Below are 22910 nucleotides of genomic sequence, written 5' to 3' on the forward strand. Positions count from 1 at the left end.
GCAGATTGTTTTCAGCATGGTACTTTTCTACTTGTGGTATGAAATGTTTGTGGGACCACTCCTTGAAAAAATCTTCCCGTTTCATTCATCCATTCACTCCAAAAGTTTATCTAGTTCAGCCTTGAATTTATTTAAGCTGTCAATTTCCATGACAGATGGAAGTTTGTTCCAGCAATCAACCACCTGCTGGCTAAAGGCAGATTTCCACACAACTATTCTACAACTGTCTTTCCTCAATTTGAATTTATGCCCCATCAGGTGAGTAATCTGAGCAAGAGGAAGAATTTCATCAGCATTGAGCTTGCTCAAAGCATTCAAGGCCTTATACACTTCAATCAGATCACCTTGCAGGTGCCTAGTCTCCAGACACTGCAATTTGCAGAACTTAAAAGAGTTTCCTTGGTAACAGCAACACTTTGTTCCACTCACTAATCTCGTTGCATTTCTCTGTACTTGTTCCAGCAGCTCTACATCTTTCCTAAAATGAAGCCTCCAGACTTGTATGCAGTACTCAAGGTGTGGCCTGACCATTGCTGTGCACAAGGGGATAATTACCTCCTTATCCCTGCTAGCAAAATTCCTATATATCATTGACAAGACCCCACGGGCTACTCTTGCAGCCTGTCTGCACTGCTCAGAAAACTTCATATCTGATTGCATATTTACCCCTAGGTCTTTTTCATTCTCCACCATCCTGAGCGCAGTATCGCATAGTTGGTATGTTACTCTTGGGTAACTGCTACCCATATGCAGTACTTTGCATTTGTCAATGTTAAATTTCAGTTGCCAACTCTCAGTCCATCTGCTCAACTTTTGTAGATCCTACTGCAGTAGCGTACTATCCTTACTGTCATCAACAACCCTACCAACCATTGTATCATCTGCAAACTTGGACATTAAGCCTGATATACCTTCATCAATATCATTGATAAATACAGAAAACAACAGTGGGCCCAACACTGAACCCTGGGGACTCCACTAATAATATTAGTCCATGAAGAGCAGTGGTCATTGATTACCACTGTCTGTCTTCTCCCACTCAACCATCTCTTTATCTATAGCAGCAACTTGCCCTTAATGCCATACTGCTCCAATTTGTACAGTAGTCTTCCATGTGCAACAGTATCAAAAGCTTTCCTAAAGTCCAAGTATATGATATCAAAATTATTTTTTGCATCCAGTTCCTTTGTGATCATATCATAGTATCCGATCAAATTGGTCAGACGAGACTTTTCCTTAACGAACCCATGCTATTTCTGAACTACAACTGCAGTCTTGTCTAGATGATCCAGCAATGCTTCTTTAACCAGTGACACCATTATCTTCCCTGGAACAGAAGTCAAACTGACAGGTCTGTAATTATTCATGTCACCTTTCGATTCCCCTTTGTGAATTGGGGATACATTTGCACATTTCCAGTCCATGGAGACCTTCTGTGAGACCTTCTGGTAGCTCTCATAATCATAGATAAGAGCCTGCTTACTTCCTTTGCTGCTTCCTTTAATATAACCGGCTAGATTCAATCCACCCCAGGTGCCTTTCTTATTTTTAACTTCATCAATTTCTCCTCCACTTTGCTCCCAGTTATTACAAAATCATTTAACTCCCTGTTAGAGTTTGAAAAGCTTCTGGCATCCCCCTTCCTGAATAACTCCTGATGTGTGAATGTAGATGCAAAATACTCATTCAGTTTGTTTGCTATCTGAGCAGGATCATCAATAGTTGAACCATCAATAACAAGTGGACCAAACTGATTCATCCCCTTCCTTCTAGAGTTTACATAAATAAAGAAGTCTTTACACTTTTTCTTTGCATTCTTTGCCAAAGTTTTCTCTTAATATGCCTTTGCTTAATATGACATGCATTTTTTTTTCTCTGCCATCCATTTTATCCCTAAACTTTAACAGTATTTCTTAGTTGGTATGAAGAGCTTAGTAGCTTCCAAGATTATTTCCTTGAATGCTTCCTGTTTAGAATTTGGTGTTGGTGATATCATCAGTTCCCATTGTATAGAATTTAAAACCTTCTCAGACCATTGTAGTCACCTTTACAGAAGCAAAAACCCTTTCCTTTACCCCTGATGGTAGTTACATCTTTGAGTAAATCCGACATTAGTATGCTGTGATCACTGCCGCCTAATGGTGCCTTTATCTGCAGATTCTTAATGCATGAATAATCACTACTGATAATAAAATTAAGAGTATTACTCCCTCTTGAACATCTGCTGTAAAAACTATCATCGAATATATCCACAAAAGTCTTGCTAGTGTGCGAGTGACCAACCCATAAGTTTCAGTCAATATCTGGGAAATTAAAATCCCCCATTATAAGACAATCTGATTTACTGGCCCACTCTATATCTCTGTACAGTTGTTCATTGTATTCATCAGAGTCATTAGGCCCATAACACACTTCTATTCTCACTTTTGCTTTCCCACTGCTTATGTCTCACCAAACTGATTCAACACTGCACTGTCCACCCATGTCAACCGAATGCACTTCCTTAGATTTTATGTATTTCTTAACTAACAGCATGACCACTCCTCCCTTTCTATCCTTTCTGTACACATTGTAGTCTCCAAAGTGCTGAAACCATCCATGACTTGCATTATAGGTCTCTTGAGCAGCACTTTCACCACGTTTGCTCTTTATTGTCTTCAAATAAACTTTTTGCTTTTCCTTGATGAGCTGTAGATTACGACATTCATTTTTGTTTCTTATCTTCCAGCCACACACTTAAAAGTTTCTCCATATCCTCAATGACTGGACTTCTTTGCTTACTTATTATTCGATTGCATTGGCACAGAATGCTTTACATGTTCAAGAAATTGCTTTTTGTCCTGGAAAATTGTGTACAAGGTAGAGTTACTCAAGTCCAACACAAGTGATACATCAACTTAATTCTCACCCTTTTCCACTCGTTTTACAATGTCTAATTTCATTTCCCATGTAGTGTCAGAGTGCCATTTACCACTACTGCTCTTCCTTCTTTTTTGCTTTGGGGCCACGTTAGGGAAATAATATCTTTTGTAACATTTACATTACATTTATTAATTAAGGCAGTCTATGGCAAACCCTGCCATCATTTACAGATAATTTAGCAGTATTCCAATATACACCCTCTCCTGTTTGCCCAACTACAGGAAGGGAAAGACTGCCATGACTGAAAGAGATACAACTGAAAATAATCAAATTACACAAAAATAAATATAATGAAATATTAGACAGGGTCCAAACTCTGGTTTTGGATCACTCCAAAAAAGTAACATCTGCTCAGAATCTATTGTATCAAGCACTCCATTTAGGAAAGCCAGCAGCAAAAGGAGTTGCCGAGAACAGAAATGCCAGCACAAGGAACTTGAGTTGCAGTGAACTCATGCCTCCACCAAAGCAAAGCCATTCAGAATGACCACACAGAATTCTAGCTAATCCAAAGCTTCCAGATGAGAACTATCTTTTGCTTAACAAATATAGCAGTTGCAAAGTACTGGAAAGCCAAGATGTTTTCCTGTTTACCAAGTAGAATCGTCTCTCAGCCTTCTGCCCTAAGATTGAGATTACTCACCCGAGATACCAATTCAACTCTTAGATCGCTATACTCCTCATAGCTATACATAATATGTTCCCATGATTTTCTTTCACCACAATGGCAAATAAATCTTTCAGTGATTCCTAAATCATGCAACTTTGCATTAATTGAATCAAGACCAGTCAATAAGAACATAGCTTGTAATTTTGGTGCAAACCATTTAAACTTTATCGATGCAGCATTTCTTATGTCTGAGAAAAATTTTTGTGTAAGCCGTCCTTTATCACAAACACTCCAACGTTCCTGCCAGACATTTACCAGAGCGTCCTAGATTTTTGCCTTTTCTTTCTTGGGATTTGCCAATATGTCCACCTCTATATTCATAAAAAAACTGGGAATGCCATGGCAGACGGAGTAAGCTAAAGCACAATACACCAAATGCAGATCAATAGGCAATTTGCCAGTCACAACCTGCAAAGCCGAGGTCGACACAGTCCCGCATGCCATACACGTCCTAAGTAGCATTACTCTTTAAAATGAATTGAGTTTCCTAGAAAATATTCTTCAACTTACGTGCTCAAACCAAATTGGTGCACCATACATTATCCACTGGGATAAATACACATTCATATAGTAAGTTCAGCACCTTACCTTTTATTTCCCAGCGAACCCTAGTGATTTGAGTAATCATCCCAATAAATTTCCTCACCTTCTCAGATAGATATCTAACGTGTGAGTTGAAAGTTAATGATTCATTAAGCATAATGCCCAGATATTTTAATTGCCTTGCCTATTGTAGGCTCGACCCATTCAGTCTCACAACTGGGGGTCTTTTACTTGAAAAATGACCCTTGAAGACCACTGTCCTTATCTTGGTTCCTGACATAATCAGTTTATGCAACCTACACCAGGTACTAAGTTCATGCAAAACCTGTTGTGACCTGGTTTCTAGCTGTGTCCATGAATTTCCTTCAATAGGCAGCACAAGATCATCAGCATATGCCACCATCTATGAATGCTCGAAGTCCTTGCACAACCAGTCCTCCCAAACTAAGTTCCACATTAGTGGTCCAAAACCGATCTTTGTAGACATCCTCTGGTCACTCTCGTACAATTCAACCAACCAACGACTTTTGTAACAGGGAAAAATGCTGATCCTTCTTTGAGCAAGAACAGCAAAAAAACTGAGGGATCAGGCATAGACAAGCAGCAGCAGGTGGGCGTGTTGGTAGTTGACACAGTGTTACCATATACACAGCAGCTGATTTTGGTACTTCGTGCGTGTGGTTCAAAACTGTCGATATATTTTTGATATACAGTATTTTTATTAATTTTGAGAAACTTTGTGCTTTGTACATATCTACGAGTTATACGCAAGTAGAGGAGAATAATTCAATTCAAACAATTCAATAACAAATATGAACCTTGCATAGGTGAGATTTACAGGAAGATAAATTTCTGTATCTTTTAAGAATTGGATACGAAGTATATTAAAGTACAGTGAATTTGATGTTTTGATGCTATTTAAGGATAGGAATTAATTATAAAATGTCTGGTGTAGTAGACTATAAAGTGTTAATTAGCTTTATTGAATTTAGACCACTGTGTGTTTAAAATTTAAAATTTAATGACTTTATTAAAATTGATTTAATTTCTTTTTTCATTTTTGATTTAATTACAGTCAGACCTCTGTTTAACGAACTTCTTTATAGTGAATTTTTTGATTCCCCTTGGTAATTACATTTAAAATAGTTTCTGCTGAACATAGAAAATTTCCATGTAGCAAACAGATTAGGAGAGACAACTTTGTACGCATTGTTCTCACCTCTGGCCTTTAGGCAATTTAGGTAATTAGAAAGTGCGAATTAAGGATGAAAGGGATTACTGTTTCAAAATGTTAGTGGTGTCCGTAAAACATATGCAGTCACATACCGAGAAGTCGCGCTAGTCAATATGCTTTCCATAGCCGGTCAGAGGATTAAGAAGATTCTTGACACAAATTATAGCCTCTGGTCTGTGTTGTGGTTCCCCTTTACTCCAACAAACAGGCATATGTTTTTCGGAGAAGTGAGTGATCCATGCCTTCCAGTAAATTTCTCCTGTATATGTTTACATGGTAACAGTAGCTGAATATCCGTGTGATTCCGACTTTTTGGACTATTCAAATAATTAGTGAGAATAGCAATGTAGAGGGGTGATTGAGGCAACTAAGATATTATATAAACTTTACGAAGATGAAATGTTGGCAGATTTTGAAACTTTTTTGAGCTTTTCACTGTGTAGAAAATGTTCTAAAATATAATGGCATACAGGCAATAATAATAAAAAAAAAAAAAACTGTATTACCAATCTCCAAAAAACTAGCGCAAATTAAGGATGATTGCTAAAGAACTTGATGTGGAAACTATAAAGATTGGTCATGTGTTTGGGCCACGATGAGCAGCTTGTAGCTTGTGGATGGCAATTGTGGGTTGGAGGAATCATCCTGCTTTGTGCAAACATTTTGAATCGGAAGTTAAATATTCCGGATTATTAAATCGACTTTTAAATTTGGAATTTCTTACCTATTTAGCACTAATGATCAACATCCTGCAGGAGCTCACTTACCTTTCAGAAGCTTTACAGAATCACAATGGTAAAAGCATATAAATTAATTATTCGAACTATCAATGCTATTACTAATTTGAAAAATTCTGAAGGAAATTATGAAGCTAAAATTGAGAGCATATTGAAGTGGAAAGAATTTGAAAGAATCAAAATCGAAAGTAAAAAAATTACCTTGTGACAAGTTATCAAATGCACTGTTTTATCCTTACAGGATAAGTTATTAATGCAACAGGGTGATTTTAAATAAAATAAAGAAAATAACGATACCATTGAAAGAAATTTTAAACATATGCTACCTGAAATCGTGGAATGTGAAAAAACTTTCGTTTTGGTGGCAAGATGGTGAAAACCGAATAAAGAAATTTAAGTTTTCTGATAAAATATGAAATAAAAATTAATGATTTTAGAGATTTTGTCGAAGACAGTTTTTCTTTAAAAGCGAGTGAAATTACCTTTTCAATTAAGAAAGCCAGAAAATATCTTTGAAACCATTACAATTAGCAGTACTGCAGCTGAGTTCAGCTTTCAGTGTAATGAATAATACTGTGACAATTAAACACGTTGCAGATTATGAAGACCATACAGCTAAATGGAAAACCATTGCTTAAATTTGATCTGGATCGTTACGTCAAATCATCGCTCAGCTATTGAGCAAAGCAGAAGATCAACAACAAATATTAATAAAGAAGTAAATTCTATATGGCAATTTTTAGAATAAATTTTTCTTGAATATTTGTGAAATAATTTTTTTTCATGTAATCTGTGATTTTTTGTGTACTTTTTCTAGAAAGTTTGTTTTTTTATGTAATATTTGTTTTTATATTGTGGAATGTTTTGTGATAGTTTTATGTTATTTGTGATATGGGAATTATCTCATGTTATTTTTTATTCGCAATATTAAAATTTTATCATGAAAAAAATGTATTCATTATATTTCCCTAGTTAAAGAAAAGACGAATAAAAAAGTTGCACGTGTGCTGAGCACGCATGGTAGATGGTTTATGAGAAACATCTTTTGCGTTTCTTTTAGGTATTTGGATTTGTATATATCGATTACGAAATAAAAGAGCTTTTTTATTGTAAATATTTTATTGATCATTCACAGATTTTCATAATTTCTGGAACACAAGATACAATGGATTTATGATAACTAAAGTAAGAGATGTACACTTCCGAGTGCAATGTATCTAAATATCTCGGTAAAACAGCACCGATTGACGTACCGATCTTGTAGTTGAAGTGACATACGCAGCTGTTAGGGGAACCTAACAATGGAATGTAACAAAAATGCGAGACCAAAAAAGAAATTGTTGCAATCATACTTACTGCAGTAGTAACTTCAGGAAGCATGATTATGATGTCACACTATTAAAAAATTCTAAAAAGTTAGCACTCCAGACATTGTAAGGCGAGACATGATGACCAGTTTTTTAAGTTTTTTTTTTTTTTTAGATAGCCCTAGGAACATTTTACACATTCACTTATACGCATGATTAAGGGGGTAATAAGCTGCATCTGTCCATTCCCCTAAATCATACCGGTCACGAAAAATGCATTATGCGATCTAATCACACTACTAGTAGTGTGAGCGTAGTAGGAAGCACTTCTAGTGGAAGCCGCAGATGACATCACTTCCATGACAGATCAAATTTACTCGGTATAAAGTCGGAAAAACTGCAAGCCCATTGTTAAAATATTCACAGCTCACCACTATGGTAGAGTACAGACTAATTTTTTCCCTCTCATTGCATTAACAGAAACTTTTGATGAATTAAAAATATAATGCAAGTTCTAATTTACATCTGTCAAATGTGCATTCAAATAAAGAGTAATCTAATTAGATATTAGAATGACATTATGTGGTAATAATATGGGCTATTTGGTTGAGGCTGACAGTTTGGGGATATTGAAAGGTCAGCTGGATAGTTGTCTATGGGAGGAGGGAAATGCATAGGTTGTCTATTTCCTTTTCTTTTATTATTTATTAATTATTTATTTTATTTAATTTTTTATTATTATTATTTTTTCTTTCTTTTTTTTGGCTGGTGTAGCATAAGCCTTAGGATTCCTTGCCCCATATGGCCATTACTAATACAGTAAACCCCCGCTATTCGCGGTATCTGTATTCGTGGTCGCTGATTTAATATAAAATGAAACCTAAAAAAATGTAAATTTTAAAGCACCGTGAACATTTTCCGCCATAAAAAAACATGGGGGTGGCTAAAATTATCTTTCCCGGTCAAAACAGTGCTCAGTGGATGGATGTTTCTCGCTAATCCTTGTTCAGTATGTGTTATGCGCTTGTCATGGAAGGTTTTGTCATTTCTTTTAATTTATATGCTTATAAATTAATAAATTTATCAATTTATAAATTGATATGCTTACAAAAGTGATAAATCTACCGTTTTCGGTAGATTTATCACTTTTGTAAGCATATCATGTAAGCAATAACAAGGGATATGTGAAAATATCAAAGAAGGTGATGACATTAGCGAATAAAATCGAATTATTAGACAAAATTTCTAATGGTGAAAGTGTCTCCTCAGTGGCAAAACATTATAAAATCAATGAGTTAACAGTATGATCAATCAAGAAATCGGAAGAAAAAATCCGCCGTAGTGTCCGTGAAAACGGGCTAATTGCTTCAAAATTTTACTCTGTAACTCTTGAAGTTAAATTAGAAAAAATGGAAAAAGCTTTAAATCTGTGGATAGAAGACCGAACTCAAAATAAAATTCCGTTAAGTTCACTCATCATCCGTGAAAAGGCAAAACTCCTTTATCTACACTTTAGCGAAACTGGTGATAGCACCGGCGGGATAAGTGTTTTAGCTAGCAAAGGCGCTGGTTTGAAAGATTTGTTTGAAATTTCTAATAAATATTACATTTAATATTAAATTGTTTCTTATTTTCATTTCGATGCCATATGCTTGCATTTCACTATGTACTGTCTATGTACATAGTCATATTATGAAGGTACATATAATACATACATAGACAAAATTTTAGACTAGTTTTTCTTATATATTTCATACTTTGGAACGGAACCCCTTTATTACTATGGGAGCCATAACTCAGTATTCGCGGCATTTCTTAGGAACCCCCGCGAATAGCGGGGGTTTACTGTACTAATACATGGAAAAGTGTATTTTCTTAAGAAAATAAATATACTTTTCCATGTGATAAATTTTAAATTACATTTATTGCTGTCAGGAAAAAGTTTGACCCCATTCATTCCCAATACCCAAATTAAAATGGAGATGTTCTTAACTTATTATTATTTATATCATCAGGCTAGCAGTTATTATTATTATTAGCCATATGGTGCAAGGAAGCCTGAGACCTATGCTGCACCAGCCAAAAAAAACCAAAAAAAACTGAATTACCATGAGAGAGAGAGAGAGAGAGAGAGAGAGAAAAAACAGGAGTCAGAAGTAGAAGGGAATCACCAAGAAAGAGAAGAATGATGATATCCAGCTCAGGACCCTGGGTGTGCCAAGCCCATACTCACTAGATGTGAGCCCCTAGGGTTAAAGTTATGTTCTGAAAACATTTCTGCTTGGAATAAGTGTCACATTGAAAAACTGGATACAGCCATCTCTACCAGAACACCAGGGGCACACATGCTATGAGGGGCATGTGGACTCTTAAATAGTTTATATCATAAAAGTATTTCTTATTTGAAGACAAATTTGTTTTATGTTCTATCAGCCCCATCAACAGTGATAAGTGTACACAAATTATGCAGCAATAAATTTCTTATTAAAGACATTCAGCATAGTATTACCATTTTATAATATCAATAAAACCTATTTAATAAATTTTAGTAGTCCCCCCCCTCCTTCTGTAGCATGCAAAAATTAATACATTTTTGTTTCTGTTTATTTTTTGCACGTAGGCTGGAAAAGGTTCATTACCATTTTTACAATGTGAGCTATTCCAAGCAGAAAAATTTTCAAAACCCAGCCACTGGTCTGGTGACAGAATTTAATAAGGAATTCAGAAATGCTGCCATTTTAATTTAAATATCAGAACTGACTGGGTCAAAAATTTGTAAAAATATTACCTGATTTAAAAGTAAATCTAATTAAAAAATCGAAAACTGCATTTTCTTAAAACTTTTTAGATTAGTTTTAAACAAATGCAATAATGCACTATGAACTGTAAAATAAATTTATTAGACATATGAAATAAAATCAAGAACATTTGCAATAAAAGAACTGATATATTTAACAATTTAAAAACTAATAAATGCTTTCATTAACATGTTTTTTGCTGTTATATTTGAGAGTGTGTGTTCCATGTGCTATTAGCATAATTTATAATATCATCCTAGATTTTGTATATCATTTTTCAGCATGTATATTTAAGAATTAAGTGTTTTTTTTTTTTTTTTTTTCTAAACTCTCATGTATTTACATCACCAGCATAGGAAATGAACTTTGTTGAATGCATACTTCATAATCCATCATTGGGTGGCAGATTAATTTATAGTTTCTGTCCACTGTGTGAAAGAGGCCTGGATTCAAAAAATTCCGGCAAGTTGCTTCATCACTGAAGATCAGGCTGGTTGCATATTCTCCATCTTCCATGTCAGATTACATCTTCATCTGGAGAAATCGTATTGTTTAACTTTGTCATTGGATTTTAAGGATTGTACCAACTGTAATATGCAACCTTTCATGGATAATTGTTTGCACAGAGCATGCCATATCCTTGTCTGTCTTGGTACATCAGTTTCCATGGAGTTTGCTGGAAGGTTTGTTGAATTTGGTCAACTTCTCTTCTGATAAAGCACTGGTCATCCTCAGATGACCAATGCTTTTCCTTTTACAGATACAACCATCATTTTCAAATGGCTTATACCAATGGTGAATGTTGCTCCCAGTTGGTGTATCAGTTCTGAAATGTATGGAATGTTTATTGCATCACTATCACACAGTTTTTCTTTGCAAACTAGGACACAGAATGCCTTTTGATGTGGAGTTGCCATTTTTGTAAAAGGGTCATCCCTGTTTGCAAAAGAGCAAAACAGTTTCCTGTGTCAATTTCAATAAAACTTTCCTCTCAAGAGTTCTAAAGATATTACGTATTACATGACTGTAGGCACACTGGTTACTTAAAAATAAACATATGAAAAGTGTATCATTCTTTTTTAATTGCCCTGTATATCCATAGTTTTGTATAGTTTAGCCTCTCTGATGCATTACGATGTTATTCTAGTAAACGAGTACAGTAATTGTATACAGGGCCACTGCAATCCTATGTGATGCCAGTAAGCGAAATCAAATTTGCTGCCCCAAAATATTTCAATAAAAAAATAAAATAAGGGGTAAATAATTATTATTAATTTATTGAAAAAAAAAAAAAAAAGAATTACAACAAATCTCACATAAATAACATAATGAAACAAGCAAAAATAACAAAATCATTCTGAAATTCTGGAAATAAACTTTAAATTCTAAATTACAGTAATCTTATTCTATTGCAATAATAAAATAAAAGAAAAATTATTAATGTTAAAAAAAATTATACGAATTTGTTTCCTTGCTTTAAGAGATGCAAATTTATTAATTATTTCATTTATGTTTATTTGTTCCAAAAGATCATTTTCTATTGAAATTATTGCCAAATTAGAGAGTCATTGTTGAGACATTGTCGATCGTAAATCACTTCAGATTAATTTTAATTTTGAAAAACTCCATTCACCTGAGGCAACTGAAACTGCTAAAGTCAGAAAAGGCATTAGCATTAGTAGTGGCATATGAGGCAAGAAAGCAAGCTTATACGGCATCAACCAAAAAAAAAAAAAAAATCCATTTCCCATTCACTTCTCCATCCGCTCCAAAAGTTTGTCCAGTTCTTCCTTGAATTTATTTAAGCTATCGCCTTCCACAATGAGATGAGAAATGGAAGTTTGTTCCAGCAATCAACTACCCACTGACTAAAGGCAAATTTCTGCACATCTATTGTACAACTGTCTTTCCTCACTTTGAATCTATGCACCCGCAGGTTCGTAATCTGAGTAAGAGGGAATCCCATCTGCATTGAGCCTGCTCAACCCATTCAATGCCTTATACACCTCAATCACATCACCTCGCAGGCATCTAGTCTCCAGATGCTGCAATTCGCAGAACTTAAGCCTTTCTTGGTAAGAGCATCCCTTTGTTCCCCTCATTTGCATAAATTCTTAATGCACCTGATTCACACATAGAAGCACTGATGAAAGAATTCAACGAAGAGCTGAAAGGAGGTATAAAGGAGGAGCTCTGTAATAATGAAGAATTACAGAGCTCCTTGGACATCTTGAACAGCACAATAAAGGAGTAAAATATGAAGATTAACAGCAGTAAAACCAAGGTAATATTAATTTGAAAGAGGCCACGAAGAAGAATCAGTGTAACATTAGATGGAATAATATTGGAACAGGTCGACAGATACAAGTACTGGGGAAGCATAATGACAGAAAATGGAAAAGCCTGGAAGAAATAAAAACAAGAATTGCAATGGGCAAAGAGGCATTTAGTAATAGAAAAGAACTATTGAGAAGAAATTTCAAGAAGGAATTAAGAAAGTAAATGGTGAAAATATTCATATGGACTGTTGTGCTATATGCCTCCAAAACATGGACACTGGGAAAGAGGAAATTAGACACCTAGAAGCTTTTGAGATGTTTGTTTGTTTGTTTGTTATTTGGTTTTTAGGAGCATTAGCAACTAAGGCCATATTGCTCCGGGATATGCGGTGGTCATTCCCTGACCTTTCCGCATCCTCTGTATTTGGTGGTGACGGGCTCGAACCCCGGTCTAATCAAGAAGCGTGTGCTACGCACTGCTGCTCCTTCCCACCTGGCTGCGGAGGCGGCCTTTTGAGATGTGGATGTGGAGGAGAATGGAAAGGGTGAAATGGGTGGATAGAGTGAGTAATGAAATTTTGAGGAAAGTAGAAGAGAGAACTTTAGTAAAGAATTAAGAAAGAGACAAAATAGTTTTATAGGACATGTGTTGAGAAGAGAAAGAATGTACAGGAAAGGAATTCAGGAGTAGATGTGTGGGAAGGAAACTACTAGGACAAGGAGAATTGGAATGATGGATTGGATGATAAGAGGAAAGTATGCAGGAATTAAAAGTATAGCACAGAGAAGCATGGTGCCAATGGAGCCCTGAACTTACCTGAGGGCAGAGAACTTGAAGAAAAAGAATTTATAACTGCAAAATATAAATATAAAACACAGATCTAGATAAGCAACTTAATGTGTCTGCAATTTCATGTACTGTATTTATTTCAAATGAATTATTTGCCTGCCATGTTGAATACTGGTAAATGATAGAAGTCGCAGTGGGCATCTGATTGTACAAAACCAATCAGATGACCAGCGCAATTTCTGGGTATGTGGAACAGGCATTTGGTTAGGTTTTAAGAGTAACACTAAGTTGCAGAATGGTAAACCCTTTGGCGCTTTATTCATGCTTAGCAGCAGTGCTGATTGACTCAATTGCCTGAAGGCCAGAGGTTGAACAATGCGTTCCCAGTAGTCTCTCGTAATCTGTTCGTTATATGGAAATTTTCTTCATTCTATTGAAACTATTATAAATGTAATTTCCCAGGGGAATTTTAAAAAAATCGCTAAATAGAAAATTTCTCTATAAAGAAGTTTGTTAAACAGATGTCCCACTTGTATATGTCAAAAATGTTTTGCCACCCTACTGAACTGCCGTCCGGAAGCGACGCTTACCTCGCCTACCCACTTGCGGTGGCCCTGATTGTATATGCTTGTGATTCCTGTGATCATTCCAGAAGTACGAACAGAAAATTAATTTATGAGATTAGAAAGTATGTGCCTCACAAATCTATTCTCAAATTTCATAGTTTTAATGGGGAAATAGCTTGTATTTTACTGTGTTTTTAATGTGTGATTTAGGTGAGTGAAAGGTGAAAACAAAAAGCGTATGATCAAGGGTCATTTTCACTTATAATATGAGTAGTATTATCTAAGAAGAACCATAGCCCAGACTACAGGTGCTGCTGACAGGAAGGAAGCAACAACTTTTATGCAGTTTTTGAAGGGAGCATAACATCTTTATGACAGTGAGAAAGACTGCTGCAAGCTGGAAAGATATGAAGGCTTGTTGGAGTTTTCTCCAAAATTTCCAAAATAATGCAAGAAAATGCCACAAAGGAAACTTCAGAAATGGCAAAACAGCTTAACCTGAAGTGTATATTGAAGATATGCTGCAATATACACTTGAGCTGCAGACACAAATGCAAACTGAAGAAAGGAATGATAATAAATAAAATTTCCAGTATGGGTGTATTTACTCCTTTAAAGAGCCTGAGCCTCAAATGTTTGAGATAAATAATTACAAAGGTGGAAGAGATGACAGGAATCATAGAGGATTTCCTCTTGATATTGAAAGAAGCAGTAATTGTCAGAGGCCTTTGTGATGTCACCATTTGCTATATTTTATTTATGATGTAAAGAAGGCAACTCATCAGCTTTCTTTGAATGAATATTTCAAACAGAATTAGCTAATCAGTTATGTATAGTAATTGTATTTATTCTTTTTATGTACGACAAGTTACACAGGAATTAATGTTTAGTTAGTGCACAGTTTTCCAAGAACACATTGCATATATTAACCAAACATTAGGTGTATTAAAGAGTTGTTTCTTGCATCCAGCTGTGACATAATGACACAATATAAATCAGGTTAAGCAAACACATTTTCCCCCTTACAGACCTATTTCTTATTTTTTATAATTCCATTATGACTCCACTAAACTAAACTATTTCTATAATGTCTCTTTAACCATAAATTGTAGAATTTTTTCCACCACAGTAGTCAAACTTATAAGTCTGCAGTTACCCATTTCATCTACTTCATTGATTTATTGTTTAACTGCTTTTAATTTCAGTGTTTGTTTCTGTAAATAGTATTGATTACTCATTTTGGAATTTTTGAACATATTACTGCTATATACAACTAGTAATGTTTCCAGTCAGGTGTATTTACACACATATGTTACTAATTGTGTATGGCATTATGTACACCTATATATATATATATATATACTAGTTATGCTATACATAGTTAGTAGAGGGTGTAAAAATATCTCATTTAAAAAATGGGCAACAAAAATATTACTGCATAGGGTTTCCAATTAATTAAATCTCCTACTGAATGGACAAAAAATTGCAAGAGTCATGTAATCTCCATGGTAAATGGAAACTGAGGATGGATAACATGTTCAGTTTTTAACTTTTTGACTTTATCTATCTTGTGGCATTCAGTATTTCCATAAAAAATTTGGATAGCAAAGCTACACTTTAATCTCTCAGTATGATTTCATCTTATAATGAAAAGAGTAAAATTACCTTGGTCTAGCCTACTAATGGTAGTGTACTGAGCTGCAATATCTCGCTTGGCAGCAGGAGTATTTGGAACAAAGTAGGGCACTTCCACTTCATCTGGCCGATAATATACTGGTTTCCAGTCAGGAATGATACCCATGTCTTTTTCTCCATTTCCAAATTTTTCACAAAATTCGCCGTATTTTGGATTAGTATGACCACAACGGTGGGGATCGTGAAATGCTACATACAAAAAAAATGGCCTAAAAAATGATTTTAATAGATATCCATGAAATTGAAAAATAATAAGTCTATATTATTTGATAAATGGCACCTACAATATATATTATTAAAGTTATTTTCACAGAATTTCTAATGACATATAACTTAAATGTGGAGAATTTTGGATATGAGAGAAGAGTTATAGTTATGTATAAAGAAGATAAAGTTTATATAAGTGATATCACATATACAGATATATTCAAAAGCCTTTTCAGAATGATGAACATGTAAGGAAACTCAAAAAGATAAAGAAAATAAAATTAATAAATAAAATATGGAAGATTGATAAAATCTATATTACATTTGCTTGTAATTCTAGAAACACCTACCAAACTATTAAAAAGCAAAGCAAAACATTTATTATACAAAAAAAAAAAAAAAGCCAAAATATACTACTATATTTAAAACCAAATAAATTCTATTCTAAAACCACAGCTTTAAAGTATCAGCAAAACTGTTTATTCCCACTGAGCTGATGCTATAGATTTCTCTCCAAAGTTGATTAGATCCTCTTGCAATTGGTGAGAGGCAACTGCTGAGTCTGCCAACTTGGTGATCTGATACACCTCTAGGTTTGAGCATTGAGCATGCTCAAACCTTGAATGGTTTGAGCATGCTCAATGCTGGTGGGATTCTTCCTCTTGCTCAGAATAATCACCTGAGAGGGCATAAATTCAAATTGAGGAAAGACAGATGTAGGATAGACGTGCGGAAATTTGCCTTTAGCCAGCGGGTAGTTGGTTGGTGGAACAGACTTCCATCCCTTGTCGTGGAAGTTGATAGCCTAAATAAATTGAAGGCTCAGCTGGACAGGTATTTTGAACGAATGGAGGGGTGAAATGGAAGTGGGTTTTTTTTTTTTTTTTTCCTTTTGGCTGATGCTGCATAAGCTTGCTTTCTTGCATCATATGCCTCTACTAATGCTAATGCTAAGCTGCCCAGGAGGCATATCAGGTGGTTAGAAACATGTACACCAAGGAAATTCGTAAGTGTAAGAAGAAGTCATGGCACACTCTGGTGTCCACTATTCGCAGTGAAGACCCATGGGGCATCATGTTCTGTATCGTCACCAACAGGCTGCCTAGAGGTGAGGTTCTTAGTATAACTCTCAAACCAGATGGCTCTTCAACTTTTACCTGGTCTGACTCAATAAACAATATCCTTGATTCCATTTACCCTACTGAAGTTTCAGCGATGTCACTGGAGCAACAGCAGATCACCGACAGTAATCAAGCTTATCAAGTTCCGTAGCCAGATCAAGTAGCTAATCAAGTTCCATAGCCAGAGGCTATTGAACTGTCCTTCACCACGGTAGGTAGAGATGAATATGGCTCTGGCTAAAATGAAAGATGGCAAAACGCCAGGTGATGACTTACTTGAAGTTTACGTAATCATGAAATTTGCTGAACGCTACCCCCACCACACTCTTGAGTCTCCTCAACAGGTGCCTTGCTGAAGGAACTTTCCCTGTACCCTGGAAGACTGCTACTCTCAAGCTGATCCTGAAAAATCCAGATAAACCGCCTCCAACTTCCTGCTTCCTACCGACCAATTGCTCTGCTCTCCATTTTGGCCAAGCTTCTAGAATGACTTCTGCTGTATCGCCTCTCCACCAACTATACCGATCAGCAACTCACCTCACCATGTCAGTTTGGATTCAAGACAAGCTGTATACCAAAGATGCTATACACAACTTGATTACCCAGGCTACACAGACAATTTCAAAGTATACCCTAGCCATCAAGGTGGACTTTGCTGGTGCCTTCAATCGACTGTGGTGGCCCAGTGTCCTTTGGAGGTTTTGGCAGGCAAACACATCCAAGAACCTATACAATAGTCTAAAATCCTATCTCAGCAATAGAAATTTACAAGTTGTAAACAAATACCAGACTATCACAAGATGCGTTCACCGGGATTGCCCTCAGGGCTCTGTCCTTGGGCCATTTTTCTGGACGAGTTCCCGTGGTTTGACCTGGGTGGGGCCAGACCCTTGGCTTTCGTCGATAATCTTGTCCTGGTAGTTCAAGCCTACACAAAAGAGTGGCACTAGAAACAAAAACAAATACAGCTCTGGAAAAGCTCCAAAACTGGGCAGCACTCCACAACCTCTCAATTTCTGGTGAAAAAACAAAATCGATTCTCCTCAAGGGAAAGCTACAAATACGTAGGCCTCCAACAATGAAGTTAAATAACATCCCCATCCGTCTCTACATAGAAGTCAAATACCTGGGAATCTACATTGACACTGGTCTTACCTTCCACTCTCATCTGAAATACTTATCCACGAAAATCCAAAAGTATACGGCCATGATAAGAAGAGTCAGCAGAGCAGACTGGGGTTTGAAACATAAAGCTTTCTCTCATATAAAAAGCAGTGTTTCTCCCAATTGTGTGTTATGGAGCCTCAGTTTGGTGTACAAAGGCCATCCTGGAAAAGAACAAGTGTAAACTTGACTCAATACAGGGATTCATGCTGTTGTCTATCTGCAGGGCATGCTGGACTGTCAGCACCCCTGCCCTACAGGTTATCACTGGATGCTTGCCACTCTATTTTGAGGTGATTAAAAGGGGCCTTTACCCTCAATTAAAGAAGGGAATTCTGCCGCAGTTGTTAAATCTTTAACTGGAGCTTTCGACGCAGTTGTTAAATCTTCAACTAAAGAAAACGTATTTTCAAACAGTTTCAAGGATGTTTCTCCTCAAGGCTTTGGCCTTGAGGAGAAAATGCCAAAAGGAGAAATTACTAGAAGATTTCTCCCATCCATTGACATGACTTTCCCAAAGTCCCTGGTTTTCACCTGGTCTGCAAGTTACATTCCTGATCACAGGACATGGACCCTTTCAACAAAAATTGACAGCAATGGGAATTGAAAGAAATCCGTTCTGCCACTGTGGTGAAGAGGAGTCATGGGGGCATCTCATGTATGAGTGCCCTGCTTACGATGATTGTAGGCTCAAATTTTTTACTGAAATCCAGGGGAACCCTCGTAACCACGAAACATACCTGCTTCAGGATGAAACAGCATACAAAGCCCTAAAAAGTTACGTGCAAGCTGTCTTTACCATCAGACAGGCAAAGCTTGCTGAACTTAGAGCTGCTCAGAACAACGACCCTCAAGTGCAAACACAACTGGGGTCGGATAGCATTTCCCCAACTGATGAAAGGTTAAGACAAAAGATTGTACTGAAGATTAAAATACTATACTGGCATCATCATGGTTGGCACTCCTTGGAATGCCAACTCCCAGAGAGTGCTTGGCCTTTGGCACTCACACAGTGGTGCTGCCCCTGTGACTTTTGATCCCTTTCCCAACCCCTATTTCGCCTTACTCGGGTGGACTGCCTTCTCTATCTGTCCATCTTAGCTTTTTCCCCACATTCAGACCTCCCTTCCTCTTGTTCTCCCCAGACTTTCTCTTCATTTTTTTTTTTTAACTTGGTCTTCATCCAGGATGCTCAGGCAACCCTGGTGGAGACCAGCCAGAGAATAAAGGGCAGCCTGGCTACCTCCTAGCAGTGTGTGTAGGCAATTTGGGGTCCCACTAGGGGCCCTGCGGCCAAATGCCAGGACACTCAACAGAACCTAACACAATATGTCATATACAACAGACAACACTTTTCTGGCATTTACAGTAGTACTGTATTTCTTCACAGCACACATATGGTGCAGATGTGAGAAATCACAGGTGGGTAGTGCCTGACCCTAACACTATGTCTATGTGAATGCAGTGTACCTGCCAAGCGGTGGGTTCGTCTACTAGTGAGAGGGATGACAGCGTCGCATTGCCCAGAACCATGTATCCTAAGAATTCTGTCCTTTCTGTATATGTTGGTAGTTACTGACTGTAGTTTCCTGGGGAACTGTGTATGTACAATATTATATTCCTGAAGGGGAGTATAACATTAGATGTCCATAACTGGTATTGCACCAGTTATGGACATTTAATATTGTACTCTGCATATTGGAGGCTTGAAGTGGTGACGTACCAACTGTGTGGTACTACACTTAAGGTGGTAGAAAATGAAAAAGACCTGGGAGTAATTGTGCAGTCAGATATGAAGTTTTCTGAGCAATGCAGATAGGCTGCCAGGGCAGGTCATGGGGTTTTGTCAATGATATATAGGAATTTTGCTAGCAGGGAAAAGGAGGTGATTATCCCTCTGTATAAGGCAATGGTCAGGCCACGCCTTGAGTACTGCGTACAGGTCTGGAGGCCTCATTTTAGGAAGGATGTAGATTTACTTGAGCGTGTACAGAGAAGGGCAACAAGATTGGTGAGGGGAATGAAGGGATCCTCTTCAAGAGAGGATCCTTATCAAGAGAGGCTTAAGTTCTGCAAATTGCAGTGGCTGGAGACTAGGCACCTGCGCGGTGATCTGATTGAGGTGTATAAGGCCTTGAATGGGTTCAGCACGCTGAATTCTGATGGGTTCCTTCCACTTGTTCAGATTACAAACCTAAGGGGGCATAAATTCAAATTAAGAAAGGACAGATGTAGAATAGATGTGCGGAAATTTGCCTTTAGCCAGCGGGTGGTTAATTGCTGGAACAAACTTCCATCTGTCGTTGCGGAAGTTGATAGGTTGAATAAATTTAAGGAGGAACTGGACAGGCATTTGGAGGGAATGGTGTGATTTTTTTTTTTTTTTTTTTTTGGCTGATGCTGCATAAGCTCATACATTTGCTTTCTTGCATCACATGCCACTACTACTACTACTACTACTACATCAATATTTAGTCTCCAGAGCAAAGCTTTTGGCATCCCCTCCCTTCCCATCTTATTCAACTCATGCACGGTACTAAGTTAGGGCTGCCACCTCTCTAACCTTAAAAATGAGAATATTTGGGCAGAAAAATCCAGACTTTTGAGGATGCCTTTCCTTATTGTACCAAAACACACCTTACATTCTCTTACACTATTTTCAAAAAATGCCTATGCCTTCAATAACAATTTATTATGATAATATTGTAATAACACAGTCACTGGCAAAGTAATAACATGTTAAATATTTTAATTCAATATCTCAAACCCCTTAAATTTTTTACACTTACCATTCACACTTACCATTCTTATGTGGATTGCTTAACTTATAAAAAATGATACGCAAAAAATTTACTTATGATATGAATTAAAAAAAATATTTTTATTTTTCTCAGCATAATTTATTTGCTGTTCTCTACATTTCTTTTATATTTTTCCACGGATGCAATTTTTCTCTGTAAATCTGTGTTTTTGGATAAATATGAATGAAAATCTTTACACAGCATTCCACGGAAATTGAATTTTAATAGAATCCACAGTAAACAAGTTTTTATCCTTAGACCACTGCACTTTCATCATTGAAAACACTCTTTCAATAAATGCATTATGTGGTGGTATGGAAAAGAAAAATGGAGCAATTATTAACAGCTCTGAGAAAAACTCTTCATTCTTATATTGGCTAAAATAATTAGCCTATCTTACATTACAAGGAATAGAAACATCAGTATCCTTAATTTCCACTACAAATTTTTTTTTTTTTAATTAAAAAACTGATCAAAGTGCTTCACATTATCCACACACACACACACACACACACACACACACTCCTTTTGTATGAAGGTATCTAACTGTTGAAACCACACTGCCCCATTCAAGTGGCTCTCTTAAAGACATCCACCCGAATGAAACTTCTTCCAATGGTTTCAACCACATGTCCAAGTATTCAGTGCATGATGAATATAAGTTCAGGACATTTCTTCTGAAAACTCCACATTTCTCTGCATATCCCTCTTCTCCATGGCACCTCCATAGCCAGGTGGGCAGGAGCAGCAGTGCGTAGCACACGTTTCTTGATTAGACCGGGGTTCGAGCCCGTGACCACCAAATACGGAGGATGCGGAAAGGTCAGGGAATGACCACCGCATATACCCGGAGCAATATGGCCTTAGTTGCTAGTGCTCCTAAACAACAACAACAGCCCTCTTCTCCAACATTTCCTTCACTTTGAGGGAAATGAACTGACATTTGCTCCTTTCTGACAGAATATCCCTTATGGCAGCAAGAGCTTCAGTAACTTCTATCAAAGAATTTTCATTCCTTTCAATGCTCATTATATGTAAATTGAAGACTGACATTACATTTTGGCAATGAACAAGATAAGTTTCAATAAACTGATCAAGTTTTAAAATCTTGGGGAGGATTTTCTTGAGAGAAAAAGAAAGACCTTAGAGCTGGATAAATACTTATAATCCTTTCAACTGCAGGTAATAGTGAAAACCAGCATGTTCTGTTATGATACAGAAGTTTTTATAGCTAACCTCTGTAACTTTTTTTAGGGTTTTCAACATGTATAGTGTAGACACGGAAATAATTAAAAACCTTAAGAACAATGGAGTCAATATCTACATCAATTGCATCTACTCTATGCTGGATACAGTTATGCAGAATGTGGGCAGGGTAGCCCACTCCTATTAGTGATCGACCAAATAATCTTTGTAAATTTGAAAATACATTATTCCCATTGTATCTCTGCACTCCTCCAAACATGGCATTACAATTATTCGCTTGTTAACAGGAGAGACTGCTTCTACAGGGATGGGATACACTTAAATAGAAAGGGTGCAAGAATGTTTGCTGATGCTATCGAGGCAGTGTTAGGTGGGTCGGAAAACTGCTAGATTGGGGGGATATAAGGACTAATAGATTAACAGTAGCCACTGGCAGAGTAGAAAGTGATTCTTGCACTGCTTCTATTGGAATGAGCAGCAGCCTGGAAAATAAGATGCAGGATATTTCAGAGACTGCTGGGAATCATTGGGGTACAAGTAAACACATGGGTTGTGTTAGGGTAGCTAAGAAAAAGAACAGGTGCATGTATACTTGTGTGTACACCAATGCTAGGAGTTTGGTCAATAAATTTGATGAATTTGAGGTATTTCTCAAAGCATCAAAGGCGGATATTGTTGGGATATCAGAGACGCGGTGTCAAAAAGATATAAGTAATGCAAAACTGGAATTTGGGGAGTACAACGTCTACAGAAAGGATAGACTGGATAGGAAGTGAGGAGGGGTTATGCTATTAGTTAAGAAACACATAAAATCCAAGGATTGTTTGTTATTTGGTTTTTAGGAGCATTAGCAACTAAGGCCATATTGCT

General features: G+C 36.7%; 1 protein-coding gene across 1 annotated transcript in view; it reads right to left on the bottom strand.

The window, feature by feature from the left end:
• Nucleotides 1-22910, bottom strand: part of Sgsh (N-sulfoglucosamine sulfohydrolase) — an 86566-nt gene that overhangs the window by 10174 nt on the left and 53482 nt on the right. The window contains exon 4 of the mRNA XM_090378356.1: nucleotides 15512-15750. Coding sequence (XP_090234482.1) covers nucleotides 15512-15750 — 239 coding nt within the window. The remainder of the gene's footprint in view (nucleotides 1-15511; nucleotides 15751-22910) is intronic.

The sequence above is a fragment of the Mastigoproctus giganteus genome, chromosome 7 (genome assembly GCF_048544385.1).
Source record: "Mastigoproctus giganteus isolate SK-2022 chromosome 7, ASM4854438v1, whole genome shotgun sequence".
NCBI classification, from domain to species: domain Eukaryota; kingdom Metazoa; phylum Arthropoda; class Arachnida; order Uropygi; family Thelyphonidae; genus Mastigoproctus; species Mastigoproctus giganteus.